Source organism: Hetaerina americana, unplaced genomic scaffold (assembly GCF_022747635.1).
Source record: "Hetaerina americana unplaced genomic scaffold, ioHetAmer1.1.p SCAF_11, whole genome shotgun sequence".
Classification (NCBI taxonomy): domain Eukaryota; kingdom Metazoa; phylum Arthropoda; class Insecta; order Odonata; family Calopterygidae; genus Hetaerina; species Hetaerina americana.
In genome coordinates this window covers 35,662,001-35,683,636 of record NW_027286181.1, presented here as the reverse complement: position 1 = coordinate 35,683,636, position 21,636 = coordinate 35,662,001, and the positions used below count along the sequence as shown (strand labels likewise).

The 21,636-nt window shown below is 34.8% G+C and overlaps 1 protein-coding gene across 1 annotated transcript; it reads right to left on the bottom strand.

Annotated features, from left to right (window-relative positions):
* Window positions 1–4,867: 4,867 nt before the first annotated feature.
* Window positions 4,868–21,341, bottom strand: Noc2 (Nucleolar complex protein 2). The gene is made up of 13 exons (XM_071599586.1): window positions 21,157–21,341; window positions 20,740–21,077; window positions 20,550–20,668; window positions 19,928–20,037; window positions 16,695–16,855; window positions 14,775–15,026; window positions 13,962–14,150; window positions 13,735–13,854; window positions 10,859–10,990; window positions 9,517–9,729; window positions 8,434–8,688; window positions 6,178–6,299; window positions 4,868–5,090 (listed from the first exon to the last, which is right to left on the bottom strand). Exons 1-13 carry the CDS (start codon window positions 21,284–21,286, stop codon window positions 4,925–4,927), a joined length of 2,307 nt encoding a protein of 768 aa, XP_071455687.1. The 5' UTR covers window positions 21,287–21,341; the 3' UTR covers window positions 4,868–4,924.
* Window positions 21,342–21,636: the final 295 nt, after the last annotated feature.

The following is a 21,636-nucleotide window of genomic DNA, read 5'->3' as shown; positions in this document are numbered from 1 at the left end:
CTTCTAAAGAAATAAATAAAAAGTGATACTTGAAGAAGATCATTATGATGCGATAGAGAGTAATCATTAAAATCACAAAATTTGAAAAAAGAGTTAAGTCATGCTAGCTGTTTAACTATCGGATTTTGAAAATCAAGTTAAGTCGATAGTGTAAAGATGGTGTGGCCCATATGCCGACAAACAGCCACACAGACGAGACAATAGAAATGTATAAGAAGAGCTGGAAGAAGATAACATCGTGATACGTAAAAAAGAAAGGAGGAAGAAGCATTGAGTAGTTCGTGCTGGGAAACCAAATTCTAAAGGGGAAAATCTATTGGAGACCTGTAACGAAAAGCAATGGTAAAAGCTGGCAAAGGATGACAGATACATATCAAATAGACAGCATCTAATTGAGAAAAATGTGCAAAAGCCATGTGAACCAGTGCAAAGGCTATTCCTGGGCAAATGTAAGCAGTGATCACATGCTAATTGCCATAAATATCCGTTCTTTAGGAGGATAACAAGACTAAATAATGAAAAAAGATGAAACTTAAAAACCTTGGAGGGAAAATATAATAGAGAAAGTGTAGAAACAATACCAGAATAGGAGCATATGCAACATTCACACACGAATGTTCTTCGCCCCATTCTCTTTCGTGGTAGGTACTGCCAAAATTCCTGGTTTCAAGTTATGACAGGAAATACACTTTTTTAGTTAAGAATATGAAATGATCGGATAAAAAAATAATAGAAGTAGTGGAACAGCTCGTGAGTAAGATAGCTGACAGCAAGAAGCAAAAATGGAAATGAAAACATATGGAAGATAACGCAGGTAAGAAAGTTCATATCAGAAAGAAGAAATGACTACTCGTATAACCCCAGAAACTAAGGTGAGAAAACCTTCTACACAAAGTTCAGGAACCAAGACATCCGAAATTCAAAGAAGACCACGGAAGACTGTACTGGAAGCAAATGAGAGGAAATCGATGAAACCATTGGGAAGGGAATACCAAACCAGCCTACAAGTCAGAGAAGAGAAACTTCGAAAGAAAATCTCAAATTCATTATAGATTGAAAGAGAATATCCTTATATAATTTAAAACACATGAAACATGGATGGAATGTATAATATAACTATATCATTGGTCAAAAGGCTTCTAAGATGGCTTAATGAGAGCTGAAAACGAGGCATACGGTTGCGACAGGAAGCCCGATATAATGAAAAATGAACTTGGCAGGGCACTGGAAGACCTTAATAAAAACAAGGTGACCCGAGTAAACAAAATCTGAGAAGAAATTCTCAAGGCGATAGGAAGTAAACTTAAAAACATCCAGTTTGCAATAAACAAAGAGATAAGAAAGAAGTTAGAGATACACGAAAGACTGAGTAGAGTGTAATAACAAATGAAAGGAAAACCCCTTACGGCCGTAATAAGTTAGCACCGCTCGTCCCGCGAAGAAAACTAAATTTGTTGCGAGGGATTAAGGGAAAAGAAATTCCACGACAGTGACCAACCAAGGCCTCTCAATCAGAAGACCCTTCTGCAGTAGTTTTCGAGATAGTTACTTTCTCGCCAGTGACCAACTACAGACACACGCACACAACCCAAACGGGATCCTTTACAGGGTTTCAGAGACTCCATTAAGGATACGTGGTTTATGAACACATACAGACTACCCGCGACTCTTAACAGGAATAAATTCCGCGTCAGGGACAACCACAGAGCTGACACACTCACAAGCATTATGTAAAACACTCACTCGCGCATTCAAAAGGGCATACCTACTGGGAGAATATTACTCAAATTGAACAGCGCCAAGAGACAACAACAAAGACGGGAAGGCGAGGGTGTGCGTCGTCGGATACGCACATTTCGGACACAAAGTAGTCCTCCTCAGCGAACTGAAGGGAAATAGGCACTCGCAAGGTTTTTCAGTGAATCAGGGAACGGACTAACTTTCAATATATACACTAAACTGAAAGGGGGGAAGAATTATTGGGGGAGGCTACGACTGCAAGGAGTGCAGGGGTCCATATTTATGTACGGGGTAGTTATTTTCCTTCAGTTCGCTGACGGCAGTGGGCGATCCTTGATAAGTATTATCGATAAAAATCAAGGTGAACCGCTAAGTTACCCGATATTGCCAATGCATACACGAATGCGTAGTTAGAACTTTTAGAGCATTGGCGCCATTGGATAGAAAATTAACTATTGAACAGCATCGTAAGCACGAATATGGAAATGCTATGTCATGGAAACATTTACATCCATCACCTCAATTACTTATATAGTGAATTAACATACGTACCTCATCGTTTTCCAGTTCACCAACCGACCACTGAAATCGTATTTCATAAACAGAAAAGGAAAGTTGACTAACTTTTCAAAACGAAACGCTTGAGAATAGCACTGACGTGAAGAATGTAAAACTGGGCATAATCCTACACCGAGTAAATATCTCAATAAAACACACAAGGTACAATATAGTTATCGGAATGTGACATCTCACAGGGGCGTATAACCACAACATGTAACCGACCAAATTTACTGAGATGATGTCCTGTTTCAAACAGAAGAAACTCGAAATTGGCCACCGACTACAAAATGTTAACCATAGTACTATTATTAACGAAAGTTGAAAAAACCGCCCTCATACACGTGTGTGTATATATATGTGCGTTAGTATATACATATATACACACACATGAGGGATGTTTTTTTCAACCTCCGATGGGCCATACAAAAAGACAAGTGAAAATAAAAAAATTATTTTATTGCCAAAATTAATGAACATTTAAGAGTACTTTTCGACGTCATCACCTTGACGATTGAGATATTTGTCGTACCTTGTATGGACAAGCTTTACAATATCCTCTTCATAAAATGTTGACGCCGATGAATTTAAATGAGTCTTGACGTTTTATTGAAGCTCCTCGTTGGTTCCTCCTCGACACAAAAGTAGAGGCACGCTAACATCAGGGATTGTTCTCATCCCTGACAACTCCCGTCCTCAGGGCTGGTTCAACCCAACGGTTCCTTGAAGAGCAATTTCAACGGGAAATTTTCGATCACCCGCCATACAGTTCCGACCTAGCGCCGAGTGACTTCCATATTTTCTCTGAAATGAGGAAGTGGCTAGGAGGGGAGCACTTCCAATCCAACGAGGAGATTCAAGACGTCAAGACTCATTTGAATTCATTGGCGAATTCTATGAAGAGGGTATTGTAAATCTTGTCCACAGGTACGACAAATGTCTCAATTGTCAAGGTGATTATGTCGAAAAGTAATCAAAGTGTACATAACTTTTGGTAGTAAAATAATTTTTTTAATGTTCACTAGTCTTTTTTTTGTGGACCATTGGATGTTGAAAAAAAACCACCCTCGTATATACGTACATGCTTATATAAACACACACACATATATATGCATAATAAATATCCCTCCCCGGACTACAACCTTGACGTGGTGGAAGGGCTTGGGAGTTCCAATGACCCCTAGAGCCATGCTGGCGGGAGTAATAATAATTGTAAAAATAATCAAATCCCATCTTACCGTCTCACAGTGATTTCACCTTCCTATATTGTACACAAACCTCACCCTTTGAAAAATTTCCACATCCCAGCATAAACTTTCCCTATGCTTCTTCCATTAAGTTTCTCACCCGTTTAGTTTTTTACACTCTATACTTCTACCCAATTCCATTTTTATATTCTCCCATAGCCTTCTCTAGTCCTATCTTTCCAACCATCTCATTCATTGTCCATGGTTTTCTTATTCTTTTCCTATTTATTCTTGCTCTACCTTCGTGTTTGTTGATGCTCCATCATTCCAGTTAATGCTAATACATTTACTTTCCTAAACAGCCTTCTCCCAGTTTCATCTTTTTGAATCATACTCCTGACCTCATTATTACTAAATTGTGATCAGAACCTGCATCCACTCCCAAGAAAGTGCAAATTAATCTTGCAGTTCCCAACCATTATATAACTGAAAACTATGAATACCCAGCATTTTCCATGGATGTTTCTCCATTTTGCAGTGTCTAAACTAAATATTTGTTAAAATTAACCAGTCTTCTGCAGAATTCCATTACTTTTCCCATGGTCAATTCCTGATACTGCACAAAAATCAATTTAAAATTGAATTTATTTGATATTAGTGAGAATGATGCTTTCATTCTACAAATTTTTGTCACAAAAAAAAAGAGTAAAAAATGTCACCAATACAAGCATAATGCCACTAGAAACCTCACCAAGATCTTTAATTCAGGCACATTAACTACTATGAACAAGAGACTATCTGATATTACATAAAAACATTAATATTAAACACATTCACATGTTTCAAATTGAAGTTCACTCATTCAATTCAGTTCTCAATGGTTAATCATGACTTTTTAATGAAAGTACTCATTTTTGTAAAAATAAAATTTTCATCTTGTCTATTAGTGGCATAAGGAAATCATTCAAAGCCTACAATACGTATAAAAAATCCTGAATATGTTTCACCGACAGATGAGAAAATTTTATAACTAGTCAAAAAGATGAAATTTGGACTTTCTTAAGTTGAACCCCCTTCTCTAGCTCTCATGGCCTTTGTGCTAATATTTTGTCATCTCCTTTAAGCAATACTCACAAAAAAAAAGAGACTTCACATCTGGCATGGCATGTTTCACACATTTTTTCAATATCATTACCAATGCAATCTTGCAGAAAAAAACGAATTTGGGAATAATATTCTGCAAAAAGCTTTGGATGAAAGAGAGGAATTCTAGAAATATTGATAAAGGTAATGACCTCCCAAAAAACAATATCTATGAATGTACACACACTCACATAATTAATGCAACCTTGAGGGAAATTAAAATAATAATAATAATAATACAACATATAAAAACCATGTGTATTTGATTAGGTACTCATTTAAAAATTTACAGAAATTTATGCATACTCTGATAAATTTAAATCTTGCACAATATCAGCTGCATCATTCATATAGTCTCCATCATTATGATCAAGTTTAATCTTTTTCACAGGTTTGTCCACCTTCTTTTTCTTTAATTTCTTCACCTTTTTGGAATTTTCTTCCTCCTTATTTTCATCTTTCCTAATAATAGAAAATACAATACCATTCTATCAAAAAGCTTTAAATAAAACAGTGAGGGTTTCTAAACATACATCATGCATTCACAGAAATACTCAAAAACCAATTTATAATAAGAGGGAAAAAATAATACTAAGTTTACTACTATATCACTTAAATTTAGGGGATATTTCTATGTCAGTAAAACAATATATAATATAATGGTGAAAGACTTATATTATGGGCCTTAGCCTACCTCCTCGAGGTTTTCTCCAGCAAGCTAAATATGTAAAAATATGGTAGTTGAAGATCTATGAAAAATATCTGTATTCATGCAAAGGTATACAATATGAAGAATGAGAGGGTTAAAATATCAATAAACTCTGTATAATTAACTATGGCATGACAGAGGAAGCTTTCCAATCTTCTCTGAATCAAGGTAATATTATACAGGTGAGACAAAAACATAAGAGGTGGATCATGTGTTACCATCCAAAATATACCCCAAATGACAGAACTACCAATTAGTAATAATTATGACAACATTCTCCTATATCTTCTTTCCAATAGGCACAGTAGAAAAGTTTATGCTTTTATCATAAAAAAACCTTTCATCGAATTCCTTGACCAAGGTCAAAACCATTGACTGTTAACAACTATACAGGCTTATATTAATTTCATACTCTACCATTTATTTATACCTTTTCATATTTCATTTATGCCTATTTACCTACAAAATGTTTGATCATTTTGAAAGTTTGACTTGATTTTTTACTTGATTTAAAAATTCAATACAAAATTCATTAACATGCTAAAGCAAAATTTTGTTCCTTTCAAAACCCATTACCTGAAGGCTTCACTGGAGAGGTATGGAAATTCCTATTAAAGAGAATAATGAAATGATACTCCTGGAGAAAAATACTTTCACACACCCAACAAAAGGTATCCATACTTCCTGCACCAGGCCTGAATTTTCTACAGCGTATTATACTTTCATACACTCCTACCTAGTACTATAGCTCTTTACTTCGGAGCAACATCAACTCACCATGCAAAAACAGGCAAGGGGGTCATTAAATAAAAGATCTTGGAAAATCACATAAATACAAACCAAAATTTTACTTCTTCTTCGGATTCATCTGATGAAGGGAAAAGAACAACAGGGCCAGCTGGTTTCTGAATCCCTTCGGTCTTCTTTGCTTTCTTAATGGCAGGGAACTCAAAATCATCACCCTATATTATAAAAACAAGATTAATCACATAAATAAATAACAACCACAATACATCCACACTTAATAATTCTTTTAGATTTCATTTTTTAATAAATTCCTCATTTAACACATCAAAATCAATACCACCAATTTAATGATTAACTACCAATCAACAGAAAATGTATATTTATGCTGTGGAAGAGCAAATACTGCAGTAACTTTAGGAGATAAGAATGACTAATAGGTTCCAAGAGTGAATGCTCAGCTCAAAAACCAGTAAAGCTTACAGTCAATTACAATTAAATATGTACTGACTTAAGAAGGTAAAGCTGCCAAATCAGAAATATATATACATAAATTTCAATGTTTATTTGAAAGAAAGTTATTCAGGAGCAGCAACTGAAAACTTGATACTGCTAGCCAGTATAGCAAAGAAAATACTGCCATATTTCAAACACTTTCTGACTGAAATATTTACACCTACATCAGTCACAAACTAAAAATATTTCTGTCGATGAAAACTTAAACTCAGGCTTCCTGAATGGGTAATTATTGCCATTTTATTTCCCCAACAATTCATTTTTCAATCAAATAAGAATGGGTAATTATTGCCATTTTATGTCCCCAACAATTCATTTTTCTATCAAATAAGAAGAAATAAATACAAATCATAATTACAGGAATCGCATAACTTGTTGGCACTTTGAAACGGAAGAGTTCAATCTAAAAACTAGCTAAATGCACATGAGAAAGAGTTTCCACATCTATCACCAGGGTGCCTCCAATCACTTTCCTTTAATTTACTTTCTCCCTATTCTTCTCCTCAAATGAAGTGCCTTCTAAAGCAAGGTTTATCATAAATGGCAAAATGAACTAAATTATCAATTATTAGGTAGAATCACTTCAAACAAATAAAAGATAATAGAAGAAATTAAATATCAATATGAAAAATAATATGGGTAATATGGCAAATCTCTTTTCTAAATTATCTTATAGAATCAACCTTAATTCATCAATATGCATATCAATTAAAGTTGTGTGCCTAAGTTTTATTACAACAATAGCACATTGATTTTTGCACAACCAACCCTACTCTATGCCAGAAATGAGTGCAAAATAAACAACAAAACTGCAACATCAATAAGAAATATTACAACATAGGTATTTAAGCAAAGGTATACTACGTTACTTTTAGCTAAATTTTTATTCACAAGAAATATTGTTATTGGCCACACACCTTCTTCAGGGTTAATGTGAGTAATTTGGCAGCCCTGCCTTTCACACACTCTCCTCCCACAGGTATCTTCTTATACAATTAATTCCCCTCCCGGATAATATTCTGTGTGCGGGCAAGTGCCACCAACTTATGTGATGCCTTTTCCCAAAGAATTGGTCAAACTTCCCATTGAAAGGTACATATTTATTCCATGAACTTATGTTCATGAATAATAAATGACAATTAAAATAAACAATCTAAAAAAGGTAAATAATTTCAAATTGAAATCAGTTACTTTTTGTTGAGAAAACCAATCTATAGAGTGCACAAAATGTTGACCACAAGCTATGCACAGAGTGGGTAAATAATGAAAGAAAAATTGAGCATATAGTATGCAAAATTATGTAAGAAGAAGCACAGAGACAAGGCTTTAGCAAAAGAGCAAAAAATACCCAGACACATCCAGAAAAATTTCAAATATTTAATAAATTAAAAAATCTATATAAGTAATATCCCTTAATAGCCATAATGTGCAAAACTGTCATGAAAATTAATATATATTACCTTTACCATTTATAAATTACCACACGGCATCAAAAAATCTATCAACAATGATCATTTAACTTATTATGTAATGGATGACCAAAATGTTCATCTTGAGCACATTACAGTTATGTAACACAAGCAAATAATGTTCAATAATAATGAGTCAGAAATGAATGAAAAAAATGACTAAATCAGAAATATTTCTTAGAATGAGTCATGAAGTTACGAGTATACCTAAACTTGGTAATTTTTACGGAATAAATGTATAAGCAATGAAAATAATTATTGATACTCAAACAAAATAAGTGAAGTGTTTAATGAAAAACTAAACCCTGATGAGAGTGAGAATCTATGCAGTTTAAACTACACAATATATGGAAGCACAAGTGCCTACCTTATCAGTTCCAGTCTCCACTTTGGCTTTTTTCTGCTTATTTAATTTATTCCAGCTATCCCAGAATTTAGATAATGGAGTGCCTTTGTTTTTCATATTAGTCTCCCATTCCAAGATGGCATTTAGGTCATGGATTTGGAATGATACTTTTCTCTGATCTTCAATTGCTTTAGCATTCTCTTCCACTTTTTCCAACATCTGCTTCATTTTTCTGCAGAAATTGGCCACCTTACAAGTTTTGTTGAATTTCCTTATCTGCAACATATGTATTAAAATAAATTTGTATTATAAATAAAATTGGTACAAAATAGGATCTTTTAATAATTTTTAGGAATAACAACAGTAATTTCATAAAAGAAAGTGAGGTAGTCAAGTGTATTAAGGCATAAGGGAGTCAAGTGTATTTTAATGAAGACCTTAATTCACATAATAAGAAAAATGGCTTTTTTAACCTGATTTCATACGTGAAAATGCAGCCCAACGTTATCCTATCACAAAATATGAACAATATCCACAGTTTGGTCAATTGCATTTCCATCCTATGGTATGCTTATGCATAAATCAATGAATCAAAACAATATTGTATCAGCAAACAGTTTTTTTAAAACTTCCCATTATGGTTTATCAGGGTTAAAAAAACCTTTACAAGTATGTTGATAACAATAAAATAGTGAACATATGGAGGTTAAATTATGTTAAATTAAGTATATGTTACTTTAAAAATGGTCCTGAGCAACTTCAACAGAAACAATTATCCAAATAGAAGAGAAATTCTAGGCTAACTAGAAAATTATACACTTTGATATGACGGCAACCTTCCTAAATTACGATCCTCATATCTATTTAAATCTCTTGTTCCCTAGTTGACAAGTTAAAAATAATCTTTTTTGTGAAACTTAAAGATGTTCTTTAATATATTAACCAACATAATCACAAATGGAGCTCAAGAAAAAAGTAAGAACCTACGGTGACCCTGAGACATTTTCAGGATCAGAATTCGATTAATTACTTCACATTTACCTTCACCATAAATTGCTAGGATATGACAAGAATTGTCCAATAAGTTAAAGTAAAGATACAAACCTCAATGCAGAGAGGAATGACCAAATCTGGAAAGCCTATTCGATGAGATTCAGTGGCTAAGTACATAAAAATGAGCTCATACACTGAGTCAATCACAGCGTCTTTGAAGCCATTTTCTTGCATCTGGCTTTTGGATAACCTCAAAATGCAGTTGAAGTTCATTGGTTTCATAGAAACCTTGGTGTGTTTCTTATTGAAATTAAAATTTAAAACCTGTAAAGATTAAAATGTGAGCCTGCTTGCACTTAAAAAATATACATATGGCATAAAAATTATCAAACAAAAATATTTGCAAAGAATTGACTACAACTAAACAGGCTTCCATGATGACACAAAAATCAACCATTCTGAAAAGATGTTTTTCTGTCTGAACAATGACAGCATTCAGAGAACACTATGTTCTCTTACTACCCCAGAGAAACTTGACATTAGCTGAATTCAAGGCATCATTATGCACAGTACAAAATGGCCAATTCAACAGCAAAGATATGAAAAATATTACATTACAAAAGGAATTGATGTCATATGTGTTAACAACATAAAAAATGAAAATAAGAAATAATGCCAAAAAATTATTGAAAGATTCAGGAACACTGAGCTTCTTGATGCCTTGACACAAAACAGTTTATAGAAACGTTGCCGCCTACTTCAAATATATGAAAAAATTAACATATTTATGTAATTAATAAAATACTCAACCAATGTCAGCACATAATTATTAGAATGAAGGGAAGCAGGAAATTCAGTGAGTTGAAGAGTGATTTCTTGTAGTTCCAAATTGAACATGTAACAGAGCTTAGTAAATGGATATATTAAATGTTATCTTGTTCAGCATGATTACTCTTAAAAGCAAAAATAATTAAATATCTGCTTTCAGTGTGATCAACTCCAAACTTAGTAGAGTCACAAAATATGCATTTACTGAAAATAATGAGAATGAGGCTAGCCACAATCAGTCACACAACCCGAGCTTTTTCTATTCCACAATGTCTGTTAAAAATACTGTACACGCATATTCTACAAATTTTCAATTAATTTGACATCACATATACTTTTTCTCAAAGTGATAGCAGAGAGAGCACACTTTTTCAGCCAATATCCACACTTTTAACTATTATTTTATTTCAACAATTTTGTGTAAGCAGTATTTTTTGATAGATTTTAGCGGGATTTTGACTAACTATTTATGGTAAAGCATTATGTAAGCAGTTCTACATGTGAAAGAGAAAAACTGGCACGCTACCTTACAAGATAGATCATGCTTGAAACCAGATCAGCTAATAAGAAAATGAACTACTACATCAAACTTTAAATAACTAAAAAATGTACATAAAACACTCACCTCAAGAAGAAATGGCATAACAGGAATGTAAACACCTGTTTCACTACTTAACTGAATTAACATTTTGACTATGTGAAACCTCAGTGGATAATACTGAGCTGATGGAATTAATTTTATTGTCCCAATGGCTACCTGAAATAAAAATACTATGATTTAGCAGATTATTTACCAATTATCATTAGGAATACATTCAGTGAAAAATCTTGGATGAGAATAAGTGTTTGAATTAACTTGGTCTCTTGGCTAAAAGATACCCTTTACTTGTGCACTACTGTACACTGAATGCATAAAATATACCTATTAAAAAACTGATTAACACAGTGATCAACCCAAAGGTCGGTTTGGTAGGTGATGGTAGAGTTCACCCATTACTAAGCCCGGCAGCATGTGAAATTCACACATCAGGGTAGGGGGGTCAGTTCCTTTCCCTGTGCCGGTTATGGTTTCCCAGAAAGATCTTGCACCCAAAAAATCACATAGCTTGGGTGGAGCTGCAGGTGCCTGGAGTGGCTTGCACAGGAATTGAACCCAGGCCCTCCAGTCGGTAGTCCAACGTTCTACCCCCTGGACTACCGCTACCCACTTATTATACCTATTATTACAGTAGAAAAAAAGAAATTCACCTTTACATGGTAATATCTACATGTATAATTGCATAAGGTTTTTTATACTATGAACTTTTGTCTCTTTACAATTTCTGATTGGTTCATCAAAAAACTATATCATACCTATATGGTACAGGAAGGACATAATTTATTTCAACATTTGAAGTCTTCACCTACTTGTGTCTATTTGAAATAGTAAGTCATGATGCAAACACACTTTCTCCTCCTTTTCAATAATCAAGAAAAGAGACTGCTTAAGTCTTAACCTCAGTGTGTTTCTAAGTGCACCACCTCCTTTAACCTTCCCTTCTCCACTTGATTCCATACAATTTTCACTGTTTCCCTTTTAATAAACCTACTCCTTCACAGCTCTCTTCCCACAATCTTCCTCCTGCCCCTTTACTACAACTGAGACACCACTGACACCCATGGTATTCATTTATTATCTTAAAAATAATTCCATAGCGACAAATTATTTTTAAATACATTCTTAGAAAGGTACAAAGTTTTTTCAGATTTGTCAACGTGAAAACACCATAAGCGTTTAAAGTTGGCTTTAACCTCGTGGACTGTGGCGCCTCGCGCACGACTACGAATGCCTGTGTCATTGTATGTACAGTATTTCGTCACAACATCTTGTTCCTTTAAAAGCCCCAAAATTAGAGTTTAAGAGGACGCCTCGGTAGCTTAAGTGGCTAAAGCAGTCGACCGGATATTGAGGGATCTGGGTTCGAATCCCAGTCAAGGCGAATGATTTTTACACTCTGAAATTGTTGCATTGAAATGCACATTAGCGGATGACTCCGTTAAAAGTTACTGTTGCGGCATCTCCCGCAGTTTCTTTGGAATTAAACATGTGTTTCAAGGGAGTTTCAAGGTGTTGTGCTGACTGCCATATTTTTTTATTCTATTTAACTATAAACCCTAATTACATAAATTTACATATTACTGTAACATCACGAATTAGGCCTGACTATAATGAATGTCCTGACATTCCTCGGTGCTAGCATGACAGAAAAAGATGACACATGATTCACGAGACAAAATAATTTCATCAGCAGTCCCTAAGGAAAGAACCTGTTTTTCTGCATCATCCATCACAGCTACCATTGTAATTAAGGCATATTAGCAATTCTTGAGAACCATTTCTTTAGGGAATGCAAGAGGCAGGGGTGATGGGATAGTGGAGGATAAAAAGAAGCACGTTATTGCCAGATCCAACCCCAGAAATTCGATTGGGAACATTAGCTTGAATCAAAACTAACGTTTTCAAACATAACACCACCTGTTATCAGAAAATTTTCAGGACACCATTCCTCTTAGAGCTTTTCCACAAGCACTAGGCAGCTGATTATGATAAGACAAATGCCATAACAAACAATTGTGAATTATACTAAAAATAGTAGTTACTAAAATTAACATTTGCTAAAATAGTAGCTATGATATTCCATACATCGCATTTATGCTAGCCCAAGGTGTTATATTAAAATTTCTCAGAATAGCATTTGTAGTCATTACATTTTTTGCATGCATAACTCACGATTAAATTTCATCAAATTCTTTCTTTCAGACCATTTAGCCTGTATCAATTCAGGTAAATATTATTTCAAGTTTATCACCACCTTTTTTTTGTGCTGCATAGCAGCCCTCCACAGCCCTCAAGTTAAGTGAAATGGCAGATTCAGGAACTACTTTTAGCTTAAATGGCTTTAAGGTTGACAAAACCATTTCAGAGGCTTGCAAAAGGCTTGGAGAAGTACAAGGACAGTTTAGAGGTAGAACAATATTTTTTGAGCCAATCGCTCCACACATGGGCAGATACTGTTAAAGATTCTAAACATTACAACAGCCAACCAGCACAAATATCTCAATTTGGAAGAAATAAGATCAGACATTCATGACAGTCAATGTATTATCATGAACACCTTTAAAATCATGAGCCTTTCACATGGTACCACAAATTTTAACAGAGGAGCTCATAAGGTGGACCAGATGAAGTGGCAGCCAGCCAGAGACCCAGCATATTGTCATGATGTTGGAGAGCACCCTATTCTCCAGCATCATGACAATATGCTGGCTCATCCCACTCTGACTCAGCAACAGTTTTCATAGAAGCAATATCCCATACTGCATATGCTCTATAACTTAGCATATTGTGTCTTGGTAACAATGGTAAACAATGGTAAATTAATAAAAACTCAAATCATATAGCATAATAAATTATACTATTGAGGTATTCCATCAAAATATGAGCATATACCATTAATTTACCTGAACAAGCGGATATAAAAGCGGCCGTAAAGGTGATTTCTCATTGGTTATTGATAGTAATTTGCACCATAAATGTAAAGAGTTAACAAATTGCCAGTTGTAAACAGCTTGAAGATTTTCCTTAAAGTAAATAATAAAAGAAATGTTTATTACAAAGTACATGATGAAATATATATTAAATATTTTTATAAGAAGGAAAATATTTCGATTAAACAATATTTTTTTACCTTTTTGCTGAGAGTTATTGCATTCCGTAAGTGTATAGCCAGCTGACGAATATACATAAACACATGAGGATATGCACCAGCTTCATTTAGAGCATACATTTCTGACAAAGATTGCCTCATGAAGTTAATTGCTGGTAGTACATTTGGAGAAACAAACTTGGTGTTTTGAACATAAGCTAGGTACATTATCTAGGTATGAGGAAAAAATATACATATGAGATCACATTAGTGGTAAAATTTTGAACGATTAAAACATTTAGACCTAAAACACTAGCTTCACAGTTTTTGCTTTAGTTAATAAGATATAAATTGTGGTAGCAAACCTAATAGTATTCTGCATCCTGAATTGCAATACGTTTTACACTACATTAGAAATTGCAAATCTGACTAGAAGCAATTTAGCTTAGATGCCAACTTCAGGAAACGCCCAATTTTCATTTAAGGAAAATGATGTAATCAGACTTCACTTGAAAATATTGCTACTTCCTGCTCTTAAGAGACCAGATTTTATTTACATCAAAGTTTTTATTTGCTTGGGTATTAATTATTTTGGCACCTAATGTTACAAATGATTTTTTTCTCTCTCATTAATCCCAATGACTAAGGTGCAAATCACTTAATATTTTTGCCAGGCCTCATCCCTAAATTGCATCTCCATTAGTGAACCTCTGACTTTATGCCAACTGACTAATTTCATTGGTTCGAACTGACAGGTTACATTTTCAAAGACAACAACTAACCAGTTTTACTTTATAGTACCATGCATTCCAAAATTTAAGAGAGAACTATTGTTTTGAAATTACTTTACCATACCTTTAAGGTTGTTTCATATAACTTAGTAGAAGTTTCAGCATTCTGATCCAGGGCTTTTGAAGAATTGAGGCGTAAAAGGCACAGAAATGATAATATCCTTACAGTATCATCTTCAGACGTACTCCAGAGTTTAACTAGGTGTTTTACCAATGGTTTCTTTAAATTGGAGAATGCAGACCAAAATATAATCATTTGATGATTATGTTTCAATAAAACACTTAGGATATTCTCAGAAGAAACACTGGACATGAGCTGTAATAAACAAGGTTTACAAATTCAATAAACAACACCAACATAAAACAGTCTTTGAACTAAGAGTGTATTCAATGTAATACCTAATAACTCTGCACAACATTACTACATGAAAACAGCAAGGTCTTCCAATTTTCTTGCTGATACATCACTTTAGTATTACTACTCACTCACACAGTTGTTTCGAGCATTATATTAATTTGAAAAGTGTGGTCACACATCCACAAATTTCAAAATAAAATTAAAAATATCTTATTATAAAATGTATTCAGTATAATGTATTTGCCATGCACCCAAGATATTTTAGCATCCATTTACCTCGGTAACTATGAATACCCTTTAAAAGTTGCATCTACACTGCACCACAGTTATACAGTATTTTTTCAGGGATTAGGTTGTGATTTGCATTATATGATAGTCACATTATAACCAATGCTAATAATTTTCCCAAAATCACCAATTCTCCAGAAATAATTAATCTGACATAAAATAAAGAGTATAAGAATGAGGATCGGTAGTTTTTTTTAAGTGCATGAGGATTAACTATCCCGCAATAACATTTGAAAGAAAACTATGATTTATATAATGCCTAACAGTCATTGTAGTAGAGAAGCACAAGTGCCTTTTATAGTTTTCCAGGACTAATTCTGGCAATTTACAACTACGATATCCAATTTCACCATACAAGAAATTAACTTCATGTTCAGTTGAGGGTAAAAAATAACAGAAACTTTACACTTATACACACTTTTAATGTCCTACAACCATGGTTTCGATAATGCACAGCATCGAAACCATGGTTGTACGGCATTAAAGGTGTGTGGAAGTGTAAAATTTCTGTTATTTTTTACCCTCATCATGAAGGAATTTCACAAAGTTAAGCCTGTAACTGTTAACTTTATGTTTAGTATTTTATTGAAACAATTTTGATCTCATTTAATGCAGTGAAAGACAATTCTGTTCAGAAAGTTACTATTTAAGGCACAAAACATGGTAGAATGGAATGCTTGAGATAGGCAGACACACCAATGTATTAAATTTTCAAAATTAAATTTTGACGATAAAATAAATCTTCAACTTAAGGCTCAGCCATATTTACTAACTCCTTGCCCAAGTAGAACTCATAGAAAAGAAAATGGGCAAGAGTTTGACATTTAAAATTAAATGATCAGCAAAGGTTCATGTAAAAGAATACATGATTAAATAGGGAATTTAGAAAGAAATTCAATTAAACATCTCCCCTCATAAAAACTGTTCTCACTAAAACTATTGAATTTTCACAGTGTGCTTAATAATTGACAATCTCTTTATTGGTTTATTCCAAAGTGAATTGAAGATAGGTTTTTATAGACCCTCGGAGACCTTTTACTGCAATATATATAATAAATAGACAGGCACATTGGCATATTTCAGCTAGCTTCACTATAAACTAAGTTCATGAATTGTTGGTATTTTCCTTCAATTAAGTCATTGAACAATTAAAAATGCTGATTACATGTAATTGAGTCAAATGGCTATCCAATAATTATAATTCAAATTTGAATAATAAGTACATATTTGATGCTGCTCAAACCTAACTATGGCTTCAGGTTTCATTAGTGCAGTCCACCTCACATTTCAATTCCCTAAACTATACACATAAATTCACCATGGTTTTACCATACTTACTTTTAGTAAATCAGTAAGGTATCCCTTCAGAGAACCTTGAATCTTCTTCCACTTCTTGCATTTGCTTGGCTGGAACTGTGTGGCTTCTGGTGAGATTTTCAAAAGGTTCCTCAGTGATAATGGCAAGTGAACAACACACAACCTTACTACAGCATTAAACACTGAAAATACAAAGAAAATAAATTGCACACACAATAGTAGAATGCTCTTAAATATCATATATATATATACAACGTCGATTTTCCTCAATAGTCTACATGCAAACTACAAAAACACTTCTCACTTCGGACAAACCATTCAGTGAGACACTAAGAATTTCATGCACCACATGCATAATGTACAAAACTTCTTTGCTTAAAATTTCATAATCAATTACTTATTAATGTCAGTCGGTCACGCTAAGGTATGTTTTTGATTCACAAGGAAGTACTAGGCATGGTAGGGGAGGAGAGGTAGGTTGGAGAAAACCAAGGAGGAAGGAAAGGTACGTGAAGAGTAGTTTCATCATGATAGGATGTTGAAAAAGGAGAGGGGAGTAGCTCGTTATGCAAGCAGGGTAGGGTGAGGAAGAGAATATGCAGGTAGGATGAAATAATGAGTGTGTGCGCAGAATTGAAGAAATGTGAAAAAAGGAATAAATAAGAGATTTTAAGGGAGGGTAAAAAGAATATGGAAAACTATAGGCATCCTAACAATACTATATGTCAAAATAGTTGCATTGAAGACTTTTATAAATGGTCATCTGGATTTTACAACCTTAAAATATTGTTCCAATACAGTACCAGTACAGTGATTTCAAACAAGAAATTAGAGACTCATATAAATTGATAATGTTACCATTTAATCCACTCAATACATACTTTCATTTGGAATTTCAGCCAGTGGTTTTTATTGTGTTTATGCATTTAGTGTCATGGTTATCAATATAGCATCACAAAATGATGCATTGGATGCTCATTTCTGTCATAAAAGAATGATATGCCTGATTCAGCAGCCAATGCAAATTCAAAGACATTACAAGATGTCATGGCCCCTTTGAAACACCACTCTGATTACAGGCAGGGCCATTGATAAGGTAGACAGGCAACACATGTGAGGTAAGGTGCCTCTTCTGTAGGAAAGGGGCAACAAATTGGCGAAATATACACTTTTATATATAATGTTTTGTAGTACTCATGACGATTCTCACAGCAGGAAATACCAACAATTGGAAGAAGGGAAGGGGTATGGTTCATTTTTAGCTGCATTGAACAAACAACAAAGAAGCACTGCTTACTAAATCACAATACCTGGAGTAAATATCTGTTATTATAAGGTAATCTACCGGTTAAGGTAGGTTTTTGGATGGACACAAATACCAAATAAATATTTTGCGACAAACCACAATCCAGCAACCTAGTCTACATCAGGTCCCTCTTCATCTCTGTGTACTTCCTTCCTCCCTTCATCCTGTCCAACATCCCTATCCTTTTCCTGCCCTTTCCTCGTTTGTCTTACATTTCCCCTCTATCACAGTCTTCAACATCCCACTGCCAATCAATATGGCCTTCATCCATTTTTCCTGCCTGCTTAGAATTTCTCCCAACAAACCCTCTCCTTGCCCACCATACCTAGTACTTCCTCATTTGTTTTCTTCTCGGTCCATTTCACCTTCTCCACATCCACATCTCAAAAGCCTCCAATCTACATCTATCCTCCTGCTTCAATGACCATGTTTCCGCTCTGTACATAGCTGCGCTCCATATCAAGGTTTTTGAGTCTTTTCTCAATATTCTTACTAAATGTCCCCTCAATATTCTTACTCAATGTCCCTGTCAACAACTCTCTCCTCCTAGCAAAAGCCTCTTTGCCTAGTGCTATTCTTCTCCTTACGTCCCTACTACTTTGGCCATGTTGGTCCAAAACACTTCTGAGATATGTAAACTGCTCTACCTGCTCTAGTTTTTGCCCTCCAACTTTAATGTTAAGCTTAGCCTTTTTCTTTCTAGAAAATCGCATAACCTTTGTTTTATTAATATTGATTCTCATCCTATACCTGTCGCACTGAATTTCCAATTCACTCAGCAATGCTTGCAACCCCTTGGCTGACTGACAAACTAAAGCTTGGTCATCAGCGAACGTAAATGATTTTACGAATTCCCCGCCGACTTTCATTCCTACCTCCAGTTCTTCCCATGCCTCTTTAATCATTTCCTCTGCATGCAGGTTGAACAACAACGGTGATAATGGGCAACCCTGACTTACACCTCTTCCTAACACTGCCCATCTGGACTCCCCATTCCCCACTCGCACCTGAGCAGTCTGAGATATGTGATATCTGTGATTGGATAAAATTGAAACCTATTAAAAACTATCATTGTCTTATACTCATTATTAAGCGGGTCACGGTAGTCCAGTGGGTAGAGCGTTGGACTGCTGACCAGAGGGTCCCGGGTTCGATTCCCGGGCAAGGCACTCTGGGCACCTGCAGCTCCACCCAAGCTAAAGTGATTTCTCGGGTACCACGTCTTCCTGGGAAACCATAACCGGCACAGGGAAAGGAACTGGCCCCCCTACCCTGATGTGTGAATTTCACACGCCATATAGGGCTTAGTACTGGGTGATCTCTACCATCACCTACTAAACTGACCTTAGGGTTGATTACTGTGTTTATGGTTTATACTCATTATTATTTTAAAATATTGATATCTTTCACATGGCATCCCTCGCAAGGGAAAAATAGAACACACTGTCGAAGTTTTGAGTTGACTGCTATAAAAACTGACTTAAAAAATTACTATATTTGACAGCATATAAGATATCCTTTTTTCCATATAAGACATCCTTTTTTCCTATTTTGTGATGAGATTAACAATCATGTTAATTGCTTTCACATTGTCGAAAGGTGTAAGGAAGATATCAAATGAACTTCATTGAATTTTACCACGACTGATCATAACAAAACAGCATGTACCCTTCTTATTTAGTGGAAAAATTTGTTTTTTAAAAATTACTCCAATAAATTACACAATCTTTTGTGCAACTGTTGAAACTTTTGTTCTTGAGTCTGCCCCACAGAAAAGAAGGTGCATATTATTAGCTGCCAAATATGCAAATTAAATTAGGAAAATGAAGACAAATTTTTTTTATATACTATCCCTCAAGTCACAGATGGAACTTGGGGGGGGGGGAATAACCAGGCAATTCTTTTCAATGAAGATATACATGATGCCAGACACAGAGTTTAATATTACCTGAACTTCCAGAAACCTTGTATTCAGAAGTATCACCATCATCTTCACTATCAACCCTTTGGACAGCAGCATGAAATGCCTTCATCACTTCCACAACTGTATTTATTGTCCTGCATAAATAAATATAAAAACCAATGTTTTCATAACACTTCAATGATTTCACATTAACAGTCTTTTGAAAGAATCCAATGAGTAACATTTTTTTTTTTTCGTCTTCCAGCATGCATATCTTCAGAACTATAATAGCTATTTCGAAGCTCACAAAACCACTCTAAAATACAGGTAAGTTAAAAGGTGGACCTCACCTAGTGCAACGTCTTACACCATGCAAATTCCCCATATTTCGAAAAAGATTTAAGTGCAATTAATTTCTGATACTTCCGTATATTCCCAGAACTACTGGGAACCAGAAGTTCAAAAAAATATTTCTTATCAGTGGTTTCAACTCGAGAGGTATCAACCGGATCCAAAGCAAGATACTCCAAAAGATACATCATGACACACCAAGGTTCTGAAAGACTGACAACACATTTTTGCCTAATGAATGCTTGCGAATTTGCTTAATGTTTTGCCATAAGGAGTGCTTGTGACAACACAAACACGATCATATTACTGAACTTACTTGTCTTCGGGGAGGCTATTTTGCCATTCTTCGACCGTCTGCAGGGTAAGTACTTTATTTGACCGATGCACGGTCACAGTACCTTCCTCTTCCTCAAAATCACTTTCATCACTCGCGCCCTTGAAGAAATTCATAGATATTAATACATTTCGCAATCAATCGCTACGATAAAAAGACATATGTCACCAACCTCTAATTCTTTCGGTGGCACATGGACAGCTTCCGTTTCACTTTCATCCTGAGAAGCATCTGATTCGCTGTCTGATACATCAAATTGGAGAAGTTTTTTGTCATTTTCCTGGAGAAACTGATAAAACTCTGGATCTGATTTCTTAAGCTTTTGTAGAGACTTTTTGTGTTTCTTATCTTCTACAAATTTTCCACTTTTAATCGGAGCCGAGTTCTCATCACTTTCTTCATCTGTAATACCCTTTTCGCTCCCTTCATCGTCCAAATCACACTCTTCACTATCTCCATCCTCTTCGAAATCTTCTACCGTATCACTGGATTCCGAATCATCACCTAATTCTAAATTTAAATTTTATTCACTTTAATTAGGATTCCCAACAATCCAAGGTTAATTCAATTGATGTTTCCTTGCGTTTACCTTCTCCAGACAGGTCTTCATCTTCACTTTCGGTATCATCACGAATTTCCTTTTTGGTGCTTACTTTCATATTTGGCTTAGACTTAAAAGAATTTGATTTGCTTTTGGCGACATAAGATTTTGCCTTCATTATCAATCAACCTTAGAACATTTACGAACTAGTAACAACGCACGTGTTCCACGGCGAATTCACAGAACAAAACACAATCGAATATACAAACCTAACTAAAGGGGGTGGTGTGCGTGAGCTGTTTTGTAGCACTTTCAAATGCCATTCATTATGGGCATAGAAGGCAAAGTAAAAATTAATGCAAATATAATCATTATTTTATGAAATTTATTAATCCTCTAAACCTTTGTTAAATATGATTCCATTCATCTCACGTATATCATCCTAGTCTAGTAAATAATTTCCACTAAGCGTTCATTTATCGGAGTGTTATCATTAACTTTAACACCACAATGATGTTATTCTCATCA